This window comes from Oryctolagus cuniculus, chromosome 6, assembly GCF_051225735.1.
Source record: "Oryctolagus cuniculus isolate XC-2025 breed Fujian yellow rabbit chromosome 6, ASM5122573v1, whole genome shotgun sequence".
In the NCBI taxonomy this organism is placed as follows: Eukaryota; Metazoa; Chordata; class Mammalia; order Lagomorpha; family Leporidae; genus Oryctolagus; species Oryctolagus cuniculus.
In genome coordinates this window covers 28604258-28628284 of record NC_142872.1, presented here as the reverse complement: position 1 = coordinate 28628284, position 24027 = coordinate 28604258, and the positions used below count along the sequence as shown (strand labels likewise).

At 65.5% G+C, this 24027-nt stretch overlaps 1 protein-coding gene across 3 annotated transcripts in view; it reads right to left on the bottom strand.

Annotated features, from left to right (window-relative positions):
- CXXC5 (CXXC finger protein 5) overlaps window positions 1-24027 on the bottom strand; it is a 28998-nt gene that overhangs the window by 1305 nt on the left and 3666 nt on the right. For 2 of the 3 annotated variants that reach the window (XM_051843436.3, XM_051843437.3), the window contains exon 2: window positions 973-2062. In XM_051843436.3, coding sequence (XP_051699396.2) covers window positions 973-1908 — 936 coding nt within the window. In that variant the 5' untranslated portion in view covers window positions 1909-2062. Of the gene's footprint in view, window positions 1-972; window positions 2063-21858; window positions 21931-24027 lie in introns of those variants that run through there. The other variant, XM_089335949.1, reaches the window with a different exon arrangement.

Below are 24027 nucleotides of genomic sequence, written 5' to 3'. Positions count from 1 at the left end.
CACGCACACGGGAGCGTGTCTCACGCTAGGCGAGATGGTGCCGGGTGGATGGATGGAGCCGGGGTAGGGGCGGGGTGGTATCTGGCGGTCCTCACGGGTGCTGTCTACACAGGAGGCCGTGTCCCGGGCAGGTTTGAGTGTCTACAGCGGACAGAAGGGGGCATCTTGTGTGCAGGCAGGAGGTCTAGGGGCCAGCCTGTGGGGGTGGCCAGGAGGGGTAGCCGTGGCTGGGATGCCACAGGCCTTTCCCAGCCATTCTGGACATTTGCGTCAAGCCCACTTGCAGAGGGGCGGGGACAGGAGCAGGGACAGCAGGCTGAAAAGACGCTTTGTGCCAGGCCTGGCACGCCAGCAAGGTTGCCACGTCTGGGGGCACAGGAACACGCCCTACCACAGGGTGGAGAGAAAGCTCAACGGGAGCCCCTGCGCCTCCTCTAAGCCAGTTCTGCAGTGGACAGGCCCTTGCCTGGGCCCCAGGCTTCCGGCCACCCCGACACCAGGTTCCCCAAATCTGGCAACTAGGGCTCTCCTGGGCCTGAGCAGCCAGCTCTGCCTGTGGGGGAGCTCAGGGGAGAGGCTGGGCTCCAGGGAGGCAAGTGCAGGGCTGAGTCTCAAGGCCACAGGGTCCATGAGACAGCACTGGACCCCACGCCGGGTTGGGGCGAGTCCCAGAACCTTAGGTCACGTGTGCGAGTCAGACTCAGTGCCCGGCTCGGGACCCCAGAGCTGAGCAGGTGATGTTGGGCTGGGCCTTTGCTGTGCAATCTACAGCCTGGTGGGGTCTCAGGATGTGGCTGACTTGGAAGCAGTGAACTGGTGTCTCAAAGTCAGACCCGGGCCCCAGGGGGCTGGCCGGGCACCCCCGAGACGCTTGCCCAGCTAGGTAGGAAAGGAGGGGCCGGGAGCCGGGGGTGGGTTTGGACTGCCAGACTGACGCAAGAGCCCACACACCTCCCGCTAAGGCGCCGTTACCTCCAGAGCAGCGGAAGGCTTCTTTTTGAGTTCCTCACATTTTCTGAATTTGCAAATCTGATGGCCAGTCTTTCGGTTCCTACAACTGCTGCACTGCTCGCAGTTGATGCGCCGCCGGCAGGGCGCACACATGCCGCAGCGTTTCCGCTTCTTCTTGCCCGAGCTGATGGCGGAGGCCAGCTCTCCCTGCATGGGGTACTCGGCCAGGCCGGCCATGTGCAGCGCGCTCTCAGCCAGGAACACGCCAGCCGGGGTCATGATGAAGAGGCCCGGGTTGATGGGGAAGGCGCCCAGGTAGGGGAAGTCGGACTGGCCATTGAGGGCTTCGGCCCCGGCCACGGCCTCCATGTCAGGCAGGCCGGCGCCCGCCTCGCTCATGAGCGGCAGGTGCTCCTGCACGACGCGCTTCAGCATCTCCGTGGACTGCGCAAACTGCTGCAGCGTCAGCTGTCCCTCGGCCGCCAGCTCCGTGGCCCGCTCGGCCTTGCTCAGCAGGCTGGCCACAGCACCGCTTTTGTGCTTTGAGGTAGGGTTGCTTTTGTCCAGCGCCATGGCCGCTGCCAGGTCGTGCCCGTTGGCCAACAGGGAGGCAGCGGCCGCGGCTGCGGCCGCCTTCTCGGCAGCCTCCCCGCCCATCATGCTGCTGCCCCCACTGCCGCCGAAGGAGGAGTAGTGGGAGAGCGGGCGCGAGCGGCGCAGGCTCTTGTTGAGGGGTTCGCTGATGATGCCGCTCTTGTTCCGGCGCTCCGGGGGCGGGGCGTCGTCGGCCACCGAGGCTGGGGTGGCCGTGGCCGCGGGCGCGCTCTTGTCTGCCGCTCCTGCCTTGGAGCCACTGCTGCCGCCACCAGTGCTGCTGCTGCTGCCGCTGCTGCCGCCACTGCCGCCACTGTTGCCACTGCCGCCGGCATCCTGGGAGCCACTGCCCAGGCTCGACATGGTGGGGCCGAGGCCCGGACCCCGCTGCCGGGGGAGCCTGCCAACTGCCGGGGTTCACGGACGAGCACTGGCCCTGCTGCCCACAACAGACGCCGGCTGGGCCTCACTGCTCCGGGCGGCACATGGCAGGCGGCCACGGGGAAGCGTCTTCACTCTGTCGGGACAAGAGGACACGGGTCAGGGGGGCGCACACTCCTCCCTCGCCCCCGCCCCCGCCCGGCGCACCCGCGGCCTGACTCGGTGTGCGTTAACCCCGGCAGCGAAGCTCCTACAGCTCCCGTCTCTGTTCAGGCTCACGAGGCTCCTATGGAGCGGCGGCTGGCAGTCCTGCTTTACAGAGCCCCGTGGAGGCTCAGCCGGCTCTCTCGGGCGTGCCAGTGGCCTGAGGCAGGCGGGCGACCCTTCCTGCACTGGGGTGGCAGGGAGCTGCAGTGCTCATGAACCTCAGGGTGACCACGTCACCTCCACTTCCCTCCCCGACCCATCTCAGAAGTGCTGAATGTGGAAAGCACAGGGCCTGGGAAGTGCCTCCGGAGCCTCATTAGATTTCCAACACACACCACCATTTCAAGGCTCTGACACGTCCTGCAGAAGGGACCAAGTGTGCCTCTGTTCACCAGGGGTTTGACAAGAGGGCCCAGGACCCTTATTTCAAGAAGCATCTGGGCGGCAGCACCGGGCCTGGGAACAAGCCTTCCCCAAAGGTGGGCGGATGCACCGGGGCACACACCGCCCGGCACACGCCTCCTCAGCTCCCCACTCGCCTCTACGTGGGTCACTGCTGTGCTGCAGCCTGGCTCCCAGAGGCCGGGAGCAGGCCGAGGTCCCAGTGAGAACCCAGGGAACTGGCCGGGCTGCTCTCAGCAGGAGGGGATCCCCAAAGGAACGAGGGCAGGCGGGAGCCTGACCTTGGGCCCCTCCGCATTTCCAAGATGCTGCTTCCCAGGACAAGGCCCGCTCTGCGCAGGCCTCAAGGCCAAGGCACTTGAGCAGCCAGCTGCCGGGGCTGAGAGGAACTGGTGGAGACGGAGCAGGGTCTTGTCCGTCCCGGCCCCTTCCTAGTCTGCTGTGGCCCAGCACCCACCGGGAGGGAGGGAAGCAGAGGGTGGCGGTGGGCCCAGCCCTGAGCAGCTGGCGGCTCAAGGGGGAGGCGCACATCTGGCGGACCCTGTCCCGCCCTGAGCTCCAGGGCGCCAAACTGCATCCCTGTCCCCAGATGACCTCACCAGCCTCCAGGGCTAGGGCCCTGCCGGTCTAGACGCCGGTGAGCCCACCCCTCTGCATCTACCAAAGGGGAAACCGGGACACCCTGCATCGAGCAGGCAGGGCTCTCGCCCCATGAGGACTGCTCACGGCTGGCCGCAAGGGGCGCGCGTGAGGAGGTGACGGCTCTGCCTCCGGGGGCCGCTCCCGTGCCCTTAGCAGCAGGTACGGCCCCCTTAGAGCTCCTTCCCGGGATGCCAGGTGGTGGGGAGCAAGGGCTGGACCAGCGGCAGCGCCCACCAGGCGGTGTCCAGGATGGGCCGGGGGCGTTGGGACTGTGCTTGCCCAAGGAGAGCCCTGCTTTGTCCCACTGCCTCAAGGCCAAGCCCAAGCTGGCTCTGCAGCCACTCTCCTCAGAGACTGGTGACCCCTGCAGGCATCCGTGGCCCTGGTCAGGTGTGGGGGACCAGGGCTGGTGACATCAGGGCCAGAAACCACCCAGTGGTCTCCTCCAGCTCCTGCCCCTGGACCACAGCCCGCAGCCCCGGGCAAGGGTGGCAGGTGCCGGTGGGCTGCAGGCCGGGCCGGAGCAGTGTGCGTCCCCGCCTCTGCGGCCTGCTGGCGGGTGCAGAAATCGATAGCTGCATTAGCGCTGCTCGCGCTCTGCTCGCTCCTGCCCTCCTCCCAGCTCCGGGGCCTGGCTCTGCGTGCGGGGCGGGCAGGTCAATTAGAAGTCAGCTCCCTCCAGCACAGGCGGCCTGCGTCAGGGCCAGCGCGCGCGCTTCTCTCTGCTTTTGTCTCCCTCGGTGGGGACCCAACCTCCGGGCCTCTTTATGCCTGGCCCTCTCTTGGCGTCTCTCACCTTCTACTTTTCTGCCCCGCCTCGGGCGCTACCCACCCCCGTCCTCCCCAGCCCTGGGACATGCTGAGCTTGCGTCCAGAGGACGTGATATGTCACTGAACAGGTGTCGCAGGCAGAACGCTGGTCTGTCAGCCACAAAAGCTGAAGCCGCGTGCATGTGGCCCACAGAGGTAACGCCGCCCCCCGATGCAGCGTGGGCAGACACCAGCAGCCTGTCCTCCGAGCCTGCTCCCCAAACTTGCTCCAAACCCGCCCCTGTACCTGGCTCAGCTCCCCCAGCCCCTGGGGAAAAGCTGCCGCCCTGGTCCCAGGGTATCCCAGCTGCCCTACTCATAGACGGGGAGAACACGGAGGGGTCGCTCTCCCAGACGCAGCCTCCCACTGCAGGGCACCCGGCGACCCCTCCCGGGCCAGGAAGGGGCTGGCAGTGCCCAGGCAGCAGGGGAGGAGCCGGGGCCGCGTTGAAGCGGAGCGGGAAGGAGCGGGAGGGAAAGCTGGCGGGCAGGCGGGCGCGGCGGGCGCATCCATCATCGGCCCTGCCAGGAACGCATCCAGCCCCCAAAAAGAAATACTGCGCCTGAGGAGGGACAACAAAGGGCCTCGTTTCATCAGCAATGCGGAGCCAGCGCCCCGCCGCCCCGCCAGCGCGGCCAGCCCACAAAGGACCCCTTTGTCCGCGCAGGAGCCGGGCAGCCGGGAGCTGGGACCAGGGACTGACGGGCGGGGACAGAGCCCAGGGGCAGGGGAGCAAGTCATGGGGAGCTGGGGGGGCATGGGGACAGAACGGAGACAGGTGCTGGGGAGAAGAGAGTCCCAAGACAGAGCTAGAAAACTGGAGAGCTGGGGATGGGGCGGGGTGGGCAGGACGGAGGGCAGGGACCCAGGTGACCAGGCTCGCAGAGGCCCGAGACCAAGGAGAGGCAGCTGGACAGGCCCAGGGGAGGTGAGACCAGAGAGACCCTCCACGCGCTGCCCAAGGCCAGGTACTCCTGGCCTCAGGGCCCGAGCAAAACACCAAGCTGGGAAGAGCAGGGTGGCCACTCGCTGCCCCCAGCACCAACGTTGACACTCAGGTTCCCTAACTGATCAGCCAGATTTAATGAGCACCTACTGTGTCCCAGGCCCTGTGCTCTTCCTGCTTTGCCTTACAGAACCCTAGAAGATGGGAACTACTAACCCGCTTCAAAGCTGAGGGAACCAAGGCTCAGTGAGGTTCAAGCTCTCAGCCTGAGCTCAAGCAGCGGGTGCCCTGGAGGTGTAGAACTTGAACCCAGAGTCCAGGGCCTAGTCACCCTGCTCTGACAGGCTTTGTTCTACAGAGGCAATTGATAAAGTGGCCAGGGCAAGGCCACCAGCTACCCCCAAGGTTGTCCCCACCTCCCAGGACGGTTACCAGGTTTGTCACCTCTCCGTGGTGGTCAAGGGGTGAGCCGTCACACACCCCGGGGAGTGCCCCCTCCTTGGGAGCTCAGAGATGGCTAGGCGGGAACCTGGAATACTGGGCCGGTGACATCACAATGTCAGCTGGCAATGAGGTCACCGAGGTGGTGGCAGTGCCCTCACTCCATCTTCAGCCCCAGAAAAGCCTTCGCCTCACCCCCAGCAGAGCTGTATCCCAAACCCAGGCCAGATGGTAGTTGGGGCCGGGGGGCCGGGGGTGGGGCGGAGCTCCTGGGCGGGGGCTGTGCTGTCTGCTCACACACACGTACATGGGAGCTCAGACACTGCCTGTGCACAGCCCCCTGCCCTGGACCCCTAGGACAGCACCGTGTCCTGCGGTGCTGCCTCCTGGGAGTACAGGGCGTGGGGCTGGGTTCACCCAAACCACTGAGGACTTCGAGCCGCAGGGAGACACAGTGGGGCATGGGGGGGCAGTCTTCCTGGAGGGAGCTGGGGGAGTGGGTGTGGGGCTGGGAGGTCTCCACGGGGCAGGCTTGTGTCTATGGTTCTATTGAGGTACAGTTTACATACCATAAACCCCACCCCCTTTTCGGTGTGTAGCTCGGTGATTTTCACTAAGTTCAGAGTTGTGCAACCGCTACAGAGGGCAGAGCTCGCCCCTTCCCCGCTCCCTGCTGGCCGGAAGGGCTTCGCTCAGAGCCACCTGCAGGGGGCGGAAGGTCCTGGAGGAGGCGGCACTCAGGACCCCAAGCACTGGCCTGCAGGAGCCCCCGCCGTTTTGGGGGAGCTGGCTCAGAGCACCCTGCTCTGCCTGTGGCCCTCCCTGCTGCCGCCACCTTGGTCTCTGCAGGAGGAGGATGGACACACAGACTGAAGGGATGGGGGCGGGGGGCCTGCCTCTCTGATTTCCATGACTCAGCCCGGGGAGTTTCCAGAAAGGGGAAAACCCCCCGCTGGGGCCCAGGGAGCTGCACACTGGCGGGATGCAGCCCCCGCTGGAGCACAGGGCGCGACCAGCCACAGCAGGACACACAGACACTGCCCACTGACCAGCCTGGGGCCAGACATGCCCTCAGCATCACTGTGGTCCCCCCCAAGGCACACTGACAAGGACAGAATGGGGGGCCGCACCCCCACTGTCTCCCAGGGCAGGCACCACCCTGTGGCTGCCCTGAGCGCTGAGAGAGCCGCTCAGACATGAGCGGTGGAAAAGCGCCCCCTTACAGGGATCCCAGAATCAGCTGGAGCAGGGACAGAGGCCCTGGCAGGAGGGATGCTGTGAGCTGGGGAGCCCGGGACGCAGCAGATACAGACAGGGCCTCCCTCGCAGGCACCTCCACAGGCCAGCCGTCACCCCCGGAAGAGCCAGGGGACCAGGAGGCCCCTTCTCATTTAGTGACCCTGGCATAGGCCTCTGAGCCGGTTCCCCCCACCACGTGGCACCATGCGGACCGCAGCCTACACGCACGGAGCCTCATCCCCAGGCAGGGGCTGTCACGGAGAAGCAGCTGCGATCGGAGTCCAGGGACCTAGGGCCTCCCCTCCTGGCGGGCAGCACCAGGGGACAGGCCGGGAAAAGCTGCTCAGAAACACATGGGCCCAGCAGTGGGCAGAGGGGAGCACACGCCCCACACGGCGAGGACCTGGGTCGGTCCTGCCACTCCCCGACTGCTGACTCCACCAAGCCCTTCAACAGCTGAGTCCCACCTCTTAACCAGTTCTTACTCCTCACCCCAAGCCGCAGGGTCCCGAGCCAGGGGGCCCCGCGGGGAAGGAAAGGGAGTGGCAGAAGCAACAATCGCAGGTGCTGACCCTCTGCTCCCCCAAGTCCCAGGAGGAGGACTGGGAGGTGCGCACACCTCCAGCGATGTGGCTCGCAGGGCACCCAGGCCTCCCCACCCATTTCCACGGAGGATACCGTACCTGCGCTCACACTCACTCTGCCATGCGCTGTTCTGCACCTATGCATTTACTCCTCAGATTCTCTCTACAACCCCGTATCTAACAGCAGCCCCATTTCCCAGTAGGACAACTAAGACCCAGGGAGATCAAGCCCCCTGCTTAAGGCCATAAGGTCAGCAAGTGGCACAGCCAGGATTTGAACCCAAGTCTGCATGGCTCCTGGGCCTCGCTCTCCAACGTTGGCTCCGAGGCACATAGGGGGGCCATGGCCGGACAATGAGGCCCCGTCCAGCTCTGAGCCTGCGAGAACCACTAGGTTTCCCGTGGGCCCTGAGGGTGGCTCTCAGGATCCGGGCAAATCCCGTTAGGGCCACGTTGCTGACAAGTCTGAGCTGCACCCCAAGGCCCAGGAGAACACAGAGGAAGGGGCTGCGGGTGGGCTGGACGGGCCAGAGCTCCGGGCATTCCGGCGGCCTCCGCAGGAAGCAGAACGGGACGGAAACCGGCTCCTGCCTCCTCCCCCAGAATCCTGTGGGCAGCCAGGCCGGGCTGCACAGAGGCCCTCTTTGTGCCTGCCCTAACCCGCCACCCGCGGCCGGCCCAGGGTTTTGAGTTTCCTGGGGGGTGGGGGCCCAGCCACCACGAAGCCTCGAGCTACCTCTCTCCTACTGGGGGCAGTCACAGCAGTCCACAGCTGGAGGAGGAAGCGAGTGGATGGTCAGGGCTACCCCAGAGACCCTGGGGGGCCTGGAGTCCACCCACATCCCACTCCCCCAAAACCCACACACCCTAATTAGGGGCTGGAGGTGGAAAGAGGGACCCTGCCTCCTCACCAGCAGCCACCAAGACCATCACTACCCACCTGGAAGCCCCACCCGCTTTATCCTGGTGTTCTTGGGCCAGGGTGGTGTGCACAGTGAGCCTGGCCAGGGGGCCAGGACAGGCCCTCTGTCTAAACCACCACTTGCAAGCAACTTTGTCCCAAACTCGGGGCTCATGAAGCAGAGGCCTCAAGCTCACTCCCCAGCATTTCAGTGGACAGGAGCCCCTTGAACGACAACCCTTCAGGAAATCTGGGGCCTGGGTCCGAGTGTGTGTGGTCAAGATCAGCGGCAGGTACAAGTGCATCTGTGTGCGTCCACTTCGGAGGCACGTTGGACAACTGCAGGCTGTGCACACAACAGGCTGCAGGTGCGCCCAAGTGGCCGTGTCCAGTCTCAGATGTCCCCGAGTGGAGTGGGGCGTGGATGGATACACAGCACAGCGCAGGTGCGGGTCTTTGTGTGGCCTCCCGCAGGGCCCAAGTAGAGCAGATGATGTGGTGGGGTCTTGTCTGCGTTTCCCAGCCTGCCTAGGCTAGGCTGTGTGAGCCCGTGTTTGTGTGTGCACTTGTGAGCTGAGTCAGGGCCGAGAGGCCTGAGCCTGGGATGGGGCTGTTGCACACAGAACTGGTGCCAGGTGCTAGGGCCCCTATGGAAACAGGAAGCTGCCCGCAGGTGCGGGGGGGGGGGGCGGGGGGACGTGGTGGGGGCTGGGCTCCACCCAGGTTCACTTTTGTCCCTCTGAGAAAGCAACTTGGGCTGCACCAGCGGAGAAGCCATCCCAGCCAGGAGGGAGGCACCTGTCTTGTCTGCCGTTCAAGGTCCAACAGCTCTGGCCAGCGTCTACCCGCCTGCCTGGCCAGAGCGTGGAAAAACTGGAAAACAAAAGCCCCCAGACCGCAGGCCCTCCCTGCAGAGGCGTGGGGGAGGCAGGCAAGAGGCGGGAGGCTGCGGGGGAGGGAGGGAGGTGTCGCCACAGCCCCGGAACACAAAAATAATGAGGCGAGAGGGGCCGTGGGGCCGAGCCGGCTGGTTCCGGAGTCGCTATCTGACCTTGACAGATGCCACAGCTGGGCGTCTGGAGAGGAGCCGCCGCCGCCACCGCGCCGCGGCCGCGCCGCACAGAACCCCCCCACCTCCCCCAGGCCAGGGTCGATGGCGGCTCAGGCAGCACAGCCACAGGCAGCCCCCCACCAGGAGGGAGCCAGGAGTGCTTCCCAGTAGGGGGTGGGAGGGGGGGCACTGCAGGGCACAGGGGGCGGCAGTGGGGTCTCCAGGGGGTGCCTGGGCCTTCAGGTGTGGCGGTGTGTGTGAGAGACACACAGAGCTGGCCATTGTGCGCGTGTAGCTGAGCTGTGTGGCAGACTGTGTGTGCAGAAGGAAAGCAAAGTGTGAATGTGGGTGTGACAGGGACAAAGATTGTGCTTGTGTGCGTGTGTCCTTGGGGGTCACACAAGGCTGGAGAGGGGCTCACGTTCCTGACATGGGTGTGGCCGCACTGCTCAGGGGTGGGCACTCAGCACTGCCCTCTCTCCCTCCCAGAGCCACACCTGTCTTGGTGGAGGCCAGGGGGAAGGTGGGGGACAAGAGCCACGCCCCCAGGGCCTGTAGCTTGCAGACAGAGGAGGCACCCAGGCCTGTCTGGTCCACCGTCTGCGGATCTCTGTGAGGGGCTCAGAGCTGGGGCCGGAACTCCGGGGGACGCCAGCTCGGGGCTGGGTGTGAGCTACGGGAGGCATGCTGGGCTGGGGGTGGATTAGCAATTCCGAGCACTGGCTGCATAATTAAAAAATCATTACAGCGGGGCTGCGGGCAGAGTGTGAGCTCACGCTCAGAGCGGGCGGGGACGGCCGTGGCACTCCCCTCAAACCGCTTCCCCGAGGAAAAATCCCACCTGCTAACATAATTATGGAAAAACACAAGCACGGAAATTCGGTTTCAGCAAACAGCGTGCCTGAGTGCCCAGGGCCCGCCTGGCCCTCAGCGCAGCTAGCGGGCGGTCACCGGCACCCGGGATGCAGGACAGCGAGGCAGGCCTGCTGGGCGGCACGCTGCCCCTCCCCCAGTCCCCACTGGACAGGAGGGGCACACATAAAGCCTAGCCCTCAGAACGCCGAATTCAGGAGACAACCAGCCAGTCCTGCTAGGTTACACATGGGGAAACTGAGGCCAAGGACTCGGCTCGAGGGAGGCCGAGAGGAGTTGGCTCCTGCAGCACCATTCAAGATCTCCACCGCGGGTCCCCTCGTCCCAGAGCCCCAGCCCTCCACTGCGGCGGCCGAGTGGACAGGCACCACCTCCTGAGACTGAACAAGGCTATCTGAGCCTGAAGCCCCAGCACCTACCCACACCCACACCCACACCCCCATGGGGGCCAGCGCCGGGGCCTCGGCCCCTCGGCTCAGGGACAGGGCAGCCCGGGCTCGTCTGGGTTAAGCCAGGCGGGCAGAGCTGGCTCCCGCCCCGAGAAATGCGGCCAGCTCTGGGGCACAGGCCCCAGAAGGGCAGGAACAGCCGCCATCACCTCGGGCCTGGAGCGGGCAGCGGGCGGCGTGGGGAGGGAGTCGGGCCTAATTAGTCGGCCTGGGACCCGGGCGGGCGCCGGGGCGGCAGCCACGGCCGCCGGAGCCGCACAGGCACGTCCGTGGCAGGCCGGGAAGGCCTGGGCCGAGGCGGCTCGGCGGGAGCAGGCCTGCCTCCCCTCCTTCCTCGGTGCCACCAGGCGCAGCAATTAGAGGCTTTCAAAGTTTGTCCTTAATTGGTTTCATTTTTGCCTCATAAATGATTCATGGCCCCGGAGGTCTGGGAGGCGGAGGGAAATTTGGGGAGGCCGCGCCTGGGGCCAGGCCCCCTACCTGAGCCTGGGCAGGGGGCAGCAGCTCGGCACAGCAGCAGCGGGGAGGGGGCTGGGGAAGCCGTGGGCAGGTGGGACCCTGCAGCAAAATACAAGCCAGGCCTGCTGCTCGGAGCCCGTAATTAGGGGCTGCAGACCAGAGCTTTGTGCCCAGGCCCAGCCCAGCCGCGGGGCCCCGGGCGCCTGAGTAATAGTGACGATGGCGATGGCGAACACGCAGGGAGCGCCTGCTTCTGCGCACGGCAGCCCCTCCCCCCCAAGGCAGGCAGAGGTGCCCCCAGCCAGCGCCCTCACTCCCCAGCCCTCCAGGGGCACAGCGCTCCAGTCTGCAGTCACTCCCAGCAGGCTGTGTGACCTTGTTGGAGCAGTGTCCTCACAGGTCTCACCTGACCCACCTGTAAAATCCAACACCTGCGCCACCTCCCCCCACCCTGCCGACTACCTGTGCTGGGCGCCAGGGTACAGAGAGGAGACCACAGACCCCACCCTCGGGGTCCTGCACAGGTGAGACGCAGCTGTGTGTCCCCTGGAACATGCGTCGCACCTGAGCAGGAGCCCGGTGTTCTCAGTCAGGTGGGCCAACCTGCTGAGGGCGGTCCCATGGAGGGCTTCCTGGAGGAGGGAAGGCGGGCAGAGGAAGCTGCTGCTCCTCTGACCCCTAGCCAGCCCACACACGATGCTCAGGGTGAGGCTGTAGTCCATTTAAACCCAAGAGTGGGGGCCAGGCCTGGAAGAAACCCAGAACTACATACAGGCCACGACAGCCACGTGGGATGCACCCAACAGATCCCAGGGTGGACCCCGGGTGGACTGGCGCCCGAGTCAGGCCTCGTAAACACCAGCTCCTCTGCAGTCATTCAGCTGCTGCGGCCCATCAGAACGACCAGGCTCCCCTCCCAAGCCCGCCCACCGGCTCGTGCCCCAGCCCTAGTACGGTCCCGGCTCCCGCACCTGGACCTCACTCACTGGTTTGGGCTCCCTCGCTGCAGGCCACCACAACCCTCTGACTGCACCTGGGATCATCTCACCTTTCCACAGAAGGAAAGCGGGGCTCAGAGCAGTCGAGAGCTGCCCGAGGCCACGCAGCTCCGGGGAACCCAGGCCCAGGGCTCCCAAGAGCCCGCGTTCTCTTACTTCACTGGCCAGTTTCCCTGATCTGTCCCAGGCTGGGTTGCCCCCTGCCCCAGCCCTGACCCCCTCTGCCACCCAGGTCTGGACAGAGACTGCACCAATGCCCCCGTGCTCCTCCAGAAACTAGGACTTGGTTCACGTGAGGCTGTGGTCAGGGGCCCCATGGGGCCCCAGGAGGTGGGGAGGGTCCCTACATATCCCAGCTGGGTCTTCCCGAGGCTCGGGTCGGGGGCGGGAGTCCCCCTGCACGCACACGTAGGCACCACATGTTGGGGGCCAGGGGGCAAAATGGTATGTGGGCAGTGTGGAAGGGGTTGGCCGCATGGCCTTAGGGGACAGAGTCAAGTCTAAGGCCCCCACCAGCCTCACCTGGGAGGGGCTGCCTGTGGGATTCTACAGCTACCTGCTCACTCTGGAGAAGAGACAGCCTCATACACGCCCCCTGCCCCACCCTGCAAGTCACGGCTGCTCTCGGCAGGTCCAGCAACATGGCTCAGGCACCTTAGGAACAGGTTCCGTGGTCTAGGCTGGGGACGCTGGGGTCAAGGGACAGCTTGGGGAACGCACCAACAGTGGCTGGGCCCCTCTCGCTCCTCCCTGTCTGTCCATCTACCTGTCCCAGGGCCCCCCAGCTGGCCCGGGAAAGCCACACGTCTACAGCGTGGGTCAGCACTGACGTCAGCAAGTCCGGCCGGGCGTGGAGCCTGCCACCTCCGGAACCGCCAATTAATTAACTTTTTCAAATTAATTTCCCAAGCAAAATTCCATAATTACATCTGTCTCCGTCAGCCCGAGCTGGGCAGGCAAGGGGACCCCACCATGGGCAGAGAGTGGGGTGAGGATGACCCTACCAGCCCGGGGACCAGTCAGCGAGGGCCCTGGGCGTGCAGGTCCCTGAGGCTTCCTGTTGCCTGGCCCCTTCTGCGTGTAGCCTGGGTAGGGAGGCGGCCGACAGGCCGGAGCCCTTTGGCCAGGAGGTGCGGTGCTCAGGGAGCCCCCATCCTGCCCCCCACCCCCACGCCGGTGCCCCTGACCACAGCGGGGCCTGGCATGGCCCGGGAGCCGCACAGGCGCTGCAAGGCGGAGGAGGCCGTGGCTGCGGCGTTCTAATTTCCCAACGGGGCTGAGATTAATTAGCTCGCACACAGGCGCAGAGAGGAGAGGAGAGGGGAGCAGGGGTGGGCAGCAGCAGGCGAGGAGCTGCCTGGCGCTCCCCCCGCCCGCCACCCGCCAGGCAGGCGGGCGGCCTTGACAGCCTGGGTGCTCTGAAGGTCAGCGGCCAAGCCGGCTGAGCCAGCAGACTGGCACCGTCTCCTTCCCGGCATCCTCAAGCCCCAGGCCGGGGGCGCAAGAGCCATGAGGACAGCATGGGGGGAGGGGCCCTGTCTCCCGCTCTGTCCGCACCACCTTGTTGTACCCTCACAGCAGACCAGGGCGGGCAGCGTGGTTGTCCCATTTCCCAGCTGAGGGCTTGGGGCTGAGTGAGGCAGCGACTGGCCAAGGTCACCTGAGCTGTCAACAGTGGAGGCTGAAATCCAGGGAGCCCTGCTTGCCCGCCCGGGCCCGGCGGGGCGGGGGGGAGATGGGGACACAGTGGCCAGGCTCCCTCACCTATCTGTGCGCAGGGGCCGGCTGAGGGCGGACAGGGGTGCTGAACTGAGGTGGAGCCAAACCTCAGCTGAGCCAGCCTGGCCCGGTGACCTGCTGGCCCGACCCCGCCAGTGGCGGCTGGGGCTGTCTTTGGCAAAGCCGCACTCTGGTGAGAGGAGGGGGTCGCTGCAGCCGCCCCTGTGCCCTGGGAGGAAGCGTCCCTACGAGGGACTTTCGTAACTATTCCCTGCAGGGCTCCCCGGCAGGGGAGAAAAGGAGCCCCCAGGAAGGTGGGGGCCAGGGGAAGTGTGTCACCCCAGCCCGGCCCCCACATGTCTCTCACAAGCCCAGCAACGGAGTTCCCCACAACTTGCCTGCAACCCCTAGGGGCAGCAACCTGCTCCCCAGGGCGTGCCCTGCCCCCTCCGGAAGCCACAACCAGCAGGGCTCACCCTCCCCAGGCCTGAGGGGTCCTCAGTGCCAAGGCCCTTGGCATCCAGCATCGGTGGGCCCAGGGCAGTTGAGGGGCTGGCCCCACCGGGAGCACACTCAGGGTAACAGTAAGTGGGGGCGCCAGGGCCCTCTCCCAGCTCTGCAGGCTCTGGCCTGGGTGACCTCAGAAAAGCTGCTGGATCTCGCTGAGCCCACGGGCCAGTCTGTGAAATGCAGATGGCAGCGGCCCCAGCGTCGCCAGGGCCCCGCGGAGGACACAGGTGAAGCTCTCGGTGCAGGGCCAGCGCATAGTAGGGACTCAGCAAGCAGAGCTGTGATGTTGCTTTCACTGTCACCATCAGGCCGGCGGGGTGGGATGACCCAGCTGTGGCCCCGATTCCACCACTTCTGCCTTTGAGCCCTTCTCTCACGCCTCAGTGTCCCTGGCCAGAGCACCCACCACCACCACAGGGCGCCGAGCACACGGTATGATCTGAAGGTCACACGCAGGCCAGGCTCGCACCGCCTCCTCTGGCCACAGGAAGCCACCTACACTTCCCACCAGTCTTTCCTCTCTGCCTGCCCACTCTGTTAGTCCTTCCCAGAACCCACATGGCCCAGCAGCCCTGCCACACAGACATGTGCCAAGCCCCTCACCATCGCCACCCTGCCAAGGCCCTACTCGCCAGTCGGAAGTCCCCGGCTCCAGCCTGACTTGTGGTCTTGCTGTGACTACTGGCGGCGGGGAACAGGGGAAGCTTTGCGACTCTCTGGGTCCTCCCATACTGTGAAGTCCCCAGCAATTTCTGCCCTGGGTCCAACCCACCCCGAGCCCTGAGCCCAGCCCTCAGTCTCTTTACTCCATGCCAAAGCACAGGCGCCTGAGAAGCCCACCTAACCAAGGAGCAGGGCAGGTGCGAGGGGGACACAGGGAGCGGGCCTCACCTGGAGGGCCAGGTGCACGCAGCAAGTGCTAGCGAGGGCACGCCTCACCATCCACTTCAGGTCCTGCAGCTCTGAGACGCAGGCGAGGCTCATACCAATTTCACAGGTGACAAAAGTGAGGGCAGAGGTTTGCAGACTGGCTCGTAATTACGCAACAGCGAGACGCCGAGCCAGGCATGGGCCCAGGCCCGCCCAACTCCAGTGGCCGTGGGCTCGGAGGGCACCCAGCCTTCCTGACTGGCCCCCACTGCTCACTCCTCTCAGGATGCCTGAGTCCCTGTCCCCTTCTTGATTACGGGGCGGGGGGGGGGGCACGGAGGGTGGCCCTGGGGCTGCTGCGGGGTAAGGGGGTGGGAGCTTGCTTGCTTTGAGTCCTTACAGCTCCTGCTGGGCTCTCCATCCCACGCACAGAGAGCCTGCAGCCTGGGTGTTGGGTGGCTGTGTCCACAGCCGTTCCTGGGGTCTTTCTCAGCACCTGGAATGCGGCCGTGACCCCCAAGGTACCCAGCCTGGGCGTTCCTCCACCCTAGCTGCACAGGCCCTCCTTGTACTTAGAACGGTTTCACACCTACTGTGCGGGCTACAGACCAAGAACCAGGGCTATGGCTGGATTCTAAGCCTGGGGCCGCGAGGTAGGGGTAGGTGACACTGGATAATGAAGCTTTGGGAACCAAGGAAACAGAATAAGGGGTGGCAGGGTGAACAGGCAGACCCCCGAACACGGTCTCTCTCTCTCTCTCTCTCTCACACACACACACACACACACTCACACACCCTCCAAGACTCGACCCCCCGCCGGCTACCCTGCACTCCTGGGAAATCGATTTTCCACAGTTTTCCTTCTCCAGCCTTTCCTCTCCCTGGCCCTCTGCAGCCCTCCCCCAGCTACCCCCACACTGGAGGGCAGGTGGCTTTACCAGTTGCACGCCAAGGACGTCTGGGCTGCCTCAGTGCTGGGGAAACTGTCACCTGTCCAGCCCCGCCTCACAGAGCTGACGCCACCGGGCTGAAGGCCAGGGCTCTTCGGTGACGGCCTAAAGAGGGGCATTCGGGTGAGCAGAGTGCCAAGCACATGAGGTGTGCCGAGTGTGTGCCCCATGTTCAGGCCGGGCCCTGCGCCTGCAGCAGGTGCAGCGGACACACAAGTGCAGTGTGTGGGCCCATGAGGCAGGGGAGGGGACACACCCATGTCTGACTGGTGCATCTGTGCGTGTCCCTTCACCTAGGCAGAGGCCAGTGTGCAGGCACGTGTGTGCACATGTATGTGCATGGGAGCGAGTGTGCTTCTGGAGTGCCCATGTGGGCGTCACGTGTGCAGGGCCGTTACGTGGCCGGGTGTGCCCCGTGTGTGTCAGCTGTGCATGTGCAGTTGGGTGGAACCATGTGTGCTGTGAGCCACTGGGTCGGTCCACAGCGCGTGCCCCTGGCTGTGTGCGTAGGGGGTGCGTGAGTGTGTGCGCCGCCTGCCAGGCCGCAGGGCCTCGCGGGCTGCCGGGGCCGGGGTGACTCACGTCTCCTGAGCTAATCCCGCCACCCGCCCGCCCAGCTCACCCTGCTCTGCTGGGCTCATGGCCGCCAGCGCAAGAGGTGGGGGGTGGAGGCGCGGGCAGCCGCAGCGGGGAGGCTGGCTTGATAAATAACCTGCTGCTTCCCCAGGCCTCAGAGAAGCCAGGGCTGCAGCATGGGGAGCCGTGGGGGAGGCGGGGGAGGCAGTCCCGGCCCCCCAGGCTCCGGCGGCCCTGGCCCCCGCGGCCCTGGCCGCGGCTCCGGTTCCTGTTTCATCGAAACCTGAGCTGGGAAAAGCCTATCGGGTCATCTTGCCTGTCCCGCCGCCGCCAGGCCCAGGCAAGCTGCCCCTCAGGGGACGAGCCCGCAGCCTGGCCGCCCAGCCAGTGGGTGGGTGGGTGAGTGGGGGGAGGATATTTCTGTCCAGGCTAAATGCAGCTCCAGGCCTCTGTCTATGCACCCCCCCAACAGCTGCTCCCAGGGCCCCCTGGGCTCTGTAAGACTAAATATAGGCCCCCCCAAACCAGCAATCCCCCAGTGTTCACCAGCGCCCTCTGGCCCCACCCACAGAGGGGAGAAGGAAGGTGGGGAGTCTGCTGTGTGACCCCGGGGCGGGACACAGTACCCGCCCCCCCACGCGCTCGCAGTTCATGAAAACTCACACACCACAGCTCTGCGCCTGCCCAGCCCCACAGGCACCAGGGACAAGTGGACTACAGAGGTGACTGGCAGGGGTGGGGGGCTGAGGTCCTTGCCCGCGGCCCCGGGGTGCCTGCAGGCCTATAAACATGGCCTTCTTCATCCTGCCTCTTCCTCGCCCAGACCGGGCAATACCAGGCTCCTCCAATCTGCCCCGGCCGGACCCTGGCCAGGAAACACGTTGTGCCAGGCTGGAGGAGGCATGACAGCTGCTATTTCCTGGAGGCCACAGTCAGGCACAACCAGGATTCCTGCCTGGCTCCGGCTGACAGGGCGTCCCTTCCCCAGTGTCAGCTCTGTCACCAGAGCCCTGGCGGGATCAGTCCCGCTCCCCTGGCCGCGCAGGTCCAGGGAGGAGCCATGGCTCTGCAGGGTCCAGCAGGCCGGGAGGCAGCCCCCTCCAGCCCGCCCTGCCCGCCTGCCCACCCGGCTGCCTCCCCTAGCCCCACATGCACCAAATTCCCCACATGCCTGTCTGTCTCTGACAGCTCGCACATATACTTGGCTGCATGGGCACCCGCTGTTCTGAGCGTGCTGTGCCTCCTCCCCTGCCTTCCCGGGGGGCCCTGCAGGCGCAGCCAGGGATGAGAGGGGGCCAGAGCCGAGACGCTCGGTGGGCAGTGGGGGGCGGGGGGGAGGGCAGGAGGGTCTAGAGGCATCACGCCGGATCCCTGTGACTGCAGGCTGGGGGTCCTCGGGGGCCGCTGTGAGCCAGCCCCGGCTGGGCAGCAGCTGCCCACGCCCCCGCTGCCCCCCGGAACCTCCCAGGAGGACTTTCCGGAGGCCTCCCACTCGCCGAGGCTGATGAAACAGCATCTGCCACCCCCGCGGCGGCAGCTTAGGACAGGGTGGAGGGCACCCGGGGCCCCTGGGGAAGGCTGAATCCTGGACCATGGCCCAGCCCCTCCTGGCAGCCCTAGCCCCCACCACAGAGAGGGGGTGTGTTCCAGCCCTCCCAAAAGTGAGGGGCACACCCACCAGCTGCCAGGCCTGGGATTTCTCAGACCGGCCCTGGGGCCGCTGGCCCCCCACTGCCCTGCTTCCTGCTCGCCCCGGCTCCCTCCCAGGAGAGCAGCAGAGGAAACGCTGGCTCGCTGGCTCACAGAGAGCAGCTGGGCTTCTCCTCCGCTGGCCTCCTCCCACCGCCCCCCCACCCTCATTCCTGCCTCCAGAGTCACCCCTTGGACCAGAGCACACCCCAACCACTCCTGCAGCCAAGGACGCCCCCGCCCCAGCTGAGGCCCCTGGGACGTCCATGCTCCCAGTCCAGGCTCTTCCAGAGAGAGCCACACTGCAGGTCTGTCTACCTCTCCAGTCGCCGCCCGCCGCTTTCTGCCCCGGAAGCAAGCCCAGCCTTCCGGGGGTGTTCGGTGGCCCCTCTGGACCTCCCTCCCAACCCCCAGCCCACCATGGCCTTAAGAAAGATGCCCATTGCACTGTGTCTGTGACACGGCCTGTGGGACAAAGGCTCCTCTCCCCATTGCACAGATGGGGCTGCTGAGGCCCCCAGGGGAGGGGGAGCTGCAGGCGGCCGTGAGTCAGAGGAGGAGCTGGGAAGCCGCCCGGCCCTGCCGGCTGTCGCTGGAAGCAACAGCCTGCATTTCCTCCTCACGCTGCTGCCTGGGGAAGCGTGGGCAGCAGGTGGGCGGAGCAGCAGCGCGAGGACCCCTCCTGGGCCGCGCCCCTCGCTGCCCCTTCCTGGGCTAGCTCTCGGGGGAAGAGCAGGCTGCAGGCAGAACCCCACGGGGTCCAGGTGTGGGCTGATGTCTCCTGAGGGCACCATGCTCTGTGATCTCAGGGAAGCCCGGCCTGGGCACGGGTCAAGAATCCCCCTTACTCTAAGCATTCGGACGCAAGAGTCCAGTACCAAAAAATCCTAGAGTACCAAGACCTGGGCTCCCAAGGAGAAGGAGCTGGGCCTGCCCCTACTGCCCTCCCTGGGCCCAGGTAGCCAGTCTCCCATCAGGCTTTGGGAGAGGTGGGTCGAGCAGTGGGGAGGATGGGCTGGCTGGGTCTCCTCCATAGGTGTCAACAGGAACTAACTAGAAGCTGGGGGTGGGGGTGGGCTACGGGCCTGGGGAGGAGCTGGTGTAGGCCCGGGGGCGAGGCCACTGAGCCGGCAGATGTGAGGAAGTCAGCCCACACCAGCACACAAAGGGGTGGCTGGGGGGTTCGGGAACCTGCACCCCCCACCCCGCGGCTCGGAGCGGGGGCAGGCATCAGGTCAGGGCTGGCCTCCCTGCTTCTCAGGTTCCAAGCCAAGCTCCGCGCTTCATCTTCCTGTCTTCGCCACCCACTGCTTCCTCCTTCCCGCCACAGTCCCGGTCCCTCCCAGGCCAGCTGGCAGCCAGCCATGGCGAAGGCTCCCAAGCCCATCTGATGGATGGAAAGACTGAGCCCCAGCGGCCTCTTAGCCTGTTCCCTTAACTTCACTGCCACGTCTGTCCACCAGTGCGGCTCTCACCGCGGCTTCCCCCCCCCCCTTGTACCCAGGGCTCAGACCTACAGGCATCTGTGCGTTCATTCATTCATTCATTCATTCATTTCTTTGTTCAAGCAGCCTATTCCCAGGCTCATTGCTAGGGGTTAAGGGGACCTCAAAGGGGCAAGCAGCCAGAGCCATGCGCAGCCAGAGTTTGGAGAGTCCCTTATGAGCGTCAGGCAGTGTGGACAGTGCAGAGCCTGCGGACGGCCGGGACCCAGTGCTCCAGCCTCGGTTTCCTCATCTGCATGTGGGGATGTGAAGGCACCCGAGCCGCTGGGCCAGCAGGCCGTGCACAGCGAGGGCTTAGGGCAGGCTGGCCATCGTCGCTGCCGCCGGGAACAGTCAGAGGCAGCCACCGAGGACAGCAGCAGCTACAGCTCTCCAAACCAGACGCGGTGCCAGGCACTGGGGTACAGGAAGGAGCCGCTGCCACATCCCACTACAAAGCTGGCAAGGAGCGGGCTCAAAAACCCCCTCTAACCATCTGATGAATGAGGGACTCAATGACAGGAGGCACGGCCCTGCCTCCAAGGAAGGTGCCATCCAGCAGGTATTCATGGGGAAGGAGTCCTGCTGCACACATGCAGGTGTGCGAGTGCACGCCCAAGTACTCGAGGCTGGCTGAGGGGCCTGGCAGGGCTGGCGACGCAGGGAGCCCCGCAGCTCAAGCCGGCTCGGGCCCCCACCCCGCCCTGCCCTTGCCAGGGGCCACAGCAGAGCCCAGGGGGCTGTGGCAAGAGCAGGGGCCAGGCCCGAGGGGAGAGGGCAGAAACATGCTTTGCATAGTTGTGGCCATGGGATTACGGGCCTGGGCTAGGCCCCGGGGTGGGGGTGCAGGGTCCGCCGGGGGCTGCCCCACATGGCCCAGGCCCCCCGCACCCACACGTGCTGCCCTCACTGGCGTGGTACCCAAGCACTCCTGTGGGAGGCCCGGCTGGTTTGAGGTGGGGGGGGCGGGTCACGGGCAAGGGAGGGAGCAGTGGGTCCAAGGGCCATGTGGGGTCTGCCAGACAGGGGAGGGTGGGTCCAGGGCTCCCCCGGGGCCACCGGGCAGGCCTGGCTCTGCCCTGCTGGGGCCGGCAGCTGGAAGGGAGTAAATATAGCGCGGGGCGTCCCGGCCGCATTCCTGGGAGGCCAGCGCGGCAGCCTGCCCGCCGCCGCTCTCAGCAGAGCACAGCAGCCAGGGCCCAGAGCTGCCCTCTTCCCAAACAAACAGAAAAATAAATACAAGCAGCTCTCACGCTGGCCGGCCGGCACAGCTGCAGGACGGGCAGGGAGGGGTGGGCCCTGGGGGCGGGAGGGCAGGGAGGGATATGGAAGACAAGGGCAGGGATGTCAGGAGGGGAGAGGACCCTGCGGAGACAGAAGGTGTCGCGAGTGGGGGTGGGGGCGGCCGGTCAGGAGGGCCGAGGGACAGGCCAGCGCCAGCGCCAGGGGCAGGCACAGCGGGGGGGGGGGGCGGCAGGGGGGAGGCAGAGGCAGCCTCTGGGTCAGTAATTCAGTGACAGGGATGCGGGGGGCGGGGGGGTGGCAGGCAGACAAAGGGGGCCGTGTGGGCTGGGGCAGGGGGCCGGCTTGGAGGGCCATGAAATATTAAAGAGCCCAGGCCAGTGAGTGGCACAGGTCACAGAAGGCAGTAGCGACAGGGGACCCTGAGGGGAGGGAGGCCCCCACCTCCATCACAGCCCCCCCACCCCCCACCCCCCGCTCTGCGCACAGGAGGGCAGGGAGACCTTCGCTCCCTCCCTGGGGCTGATCTGGGCGCAGCCGGCCTCCCCGAGCTGCCAGCTACCCTAGCAAGAGAGCCAGGAGGCCTGTCAGCACGGCCGGCCCCGGCCACCAGCGCCTCCCGGGGCACGAGGGGGAGGAGGGGGAGACTCCCAGCTCCCCCCGCCCAGAGAGAAAATCAGCCAAGCCACCACTTTGCCGAGAGCGGCGGGAGGAAGGCTGTGTGCCTCACCGCTCAGCTCAGCTGAGCCAGCAGGTCATCCCCTCGCCCTCCCACCCCAGTCGGCCTGCTCGCAGCCTCCTGACCTTGGCCAGTCCCCGGTCCCTGAGCCAATCCCACCCCACCCTTCAACATGTTGAAGACCTGCTGGGGCCAAGCATCCGAACGCACCAGCGCCCCGTGAGGTCAGCAGGCGTCGGTCCCTCTTCACAGACGGGACATCAAGAGATGCGTCCAAGGTCACACATCTGGTAAGAGTAGAATGGAGACAGGAAAGCTAATGGACAGTCACGTGTCCCAGTCCCCGCGGAATATAAAGTCTGTCACGAAGCCCACTTGTATTAAACGCCAACTGGGCCAGTCATCCAGGCTGGGCACTGCACAACCATCCCCTGTGTTCACCTGAAAACGGTCCCATTTCAGAGCGAAGGAAATTGAGGTGTGTAGAGACAGCACAACTTGCCCGTCTGTCACTCACCCGGCTAGCCAGGCCTCACAGGGCCAGGCACCACTGCTCAGGGGCATCGGTCCTGGGGGAAGCGGCCGAGGAGGACGGTCAACAGGACCCCACAGCGGGCCAGGGGCTCCGTCACCACTGCCGCGCTGCAGGTGGCAGGAGGCAGAGCCTTCGGGGCCCAGGTGACGGCGCGGTCCAGACCCGGCTGCAGTCATCCACCAGGTCTACCTGGAAATCCCGTTCTAGGCTACCACCAGCCACCGCCCCCAGCATGGGGATACCGCGGCTGGCCCAGAAAGACCCAGTGTGCCAAGCACTAACCACCCCCAGGCCCCTCAGGTCCCCCCCTCCCTCCCAGGCCCTGTGAGCCCAGAGGGAGGCCAGCATCAGAGGCAGGAAATGAAGAAGAATTTGCGATCTAATTGAGCTGGCGGGGGATTAGGCGGCAGAATGCAATTACAGGGGCTGGAGCGGGGCCAGGGCCACCGACACCCCAAGATGTGGCCTGGCCCAGGTGACTGGGCCCAGTCGGTCTCCGGCCAGAGACACCCAACATGGGAGGATGCGCAGCTACGGGTTGGGGCCACATCGCTCTGCTCAGCACAGAGAGGACCGCAGGATTCCAGCCCCACGTGATGCCCAGAAGCAAGAAGTTTTCCTGGGAATTCGCCTGGGGAGCAGCCGTCCAGACTCGCACGCGGGGAGCAGGCAACCAGACCCGTGCCCTCTCGCGGGCTCCGCTAAGCATGCTCACACATGTGTTCCCACTCACATCCATGTTCACCTGCATGGGCGGACCTCCCCACCCACAGACACACAGCACCGGCCCTTCACTGCCACTGGCTCCAAAGAGGGGGGAACACAAACCCAAGGAAAAAAAAAACCCATGACCTTAAAATCCTTTTATTCCCGTAATCACAGGCTGCCATCACCGTGGATACGCGCTGTCACCCCGGCCCCAGCCTGTCTCCCTCCGAGGCTTCCAAAACTCCCAGCAGGCACAGACGCAGAGGCTGCCCAGTGACTGCTGCGGTGGGGTGGGAGGATGGGCTCCAAGACTACACTGCACACACACACACACGCTCACACTCATTCACACACACATGTACCCACACACATACACACTCACACATGCTCACACACGGATACACACTCACATGCAGACACTGACATATGCTCACACTCACACGAACATGCACACACATGCTCCCATAAACACGCTCACACTCGCACACGCGCGCACACGCAGCAGGGAGGCAGGCTCGCAGACAGGAGCAGACAGCACCAGCCCCTGACGCTGGACGCACACCGCTGGCCAGCCAGCCCAGATGCACGTTTTCACAGTTCAGATCCACACCGTCCAGGAGCGAGCCGTTCCCAGACTCAGAAGCCTACACAAAGCACACAGATACACCCACATCACCAACACCAACTCTCCCAAATCCCAAGCACACACAACACAGAGCACACAGAGACTGCCGGGGCCCAAGGGCCACATCCAACTTTCAGATACACAGCCTCGGATTCACGCACACGCACGCCAACATCCCGACACATACGCCCGACTCACAAAGCCACACACCCTCAACCCATGAACTCACGACAGAGACCACACGCCCCCAGCCCCACATCCCAGACCCGGGGGCCAGGCTCCGCACAGCACACCGCTGCCTGCCGGCACCGCCTCCACAGGAGCAGGTGGAAGGTGGGGGATTCCTGGGTCTTGGAGGGGCAGTCCTTTCTCACTGCCCGCAGCCCGGGAGGGTGGCCTCAGCACTGGGGGGAGGCAGACAGGGCGAGGGGGAAGTAAGAGAAAGCAGAAAAAAACTTTAGTGGGATATTCTTGTTGGGCAGTAGCGCGTGAGTAACGGGGCAGGCTTTTT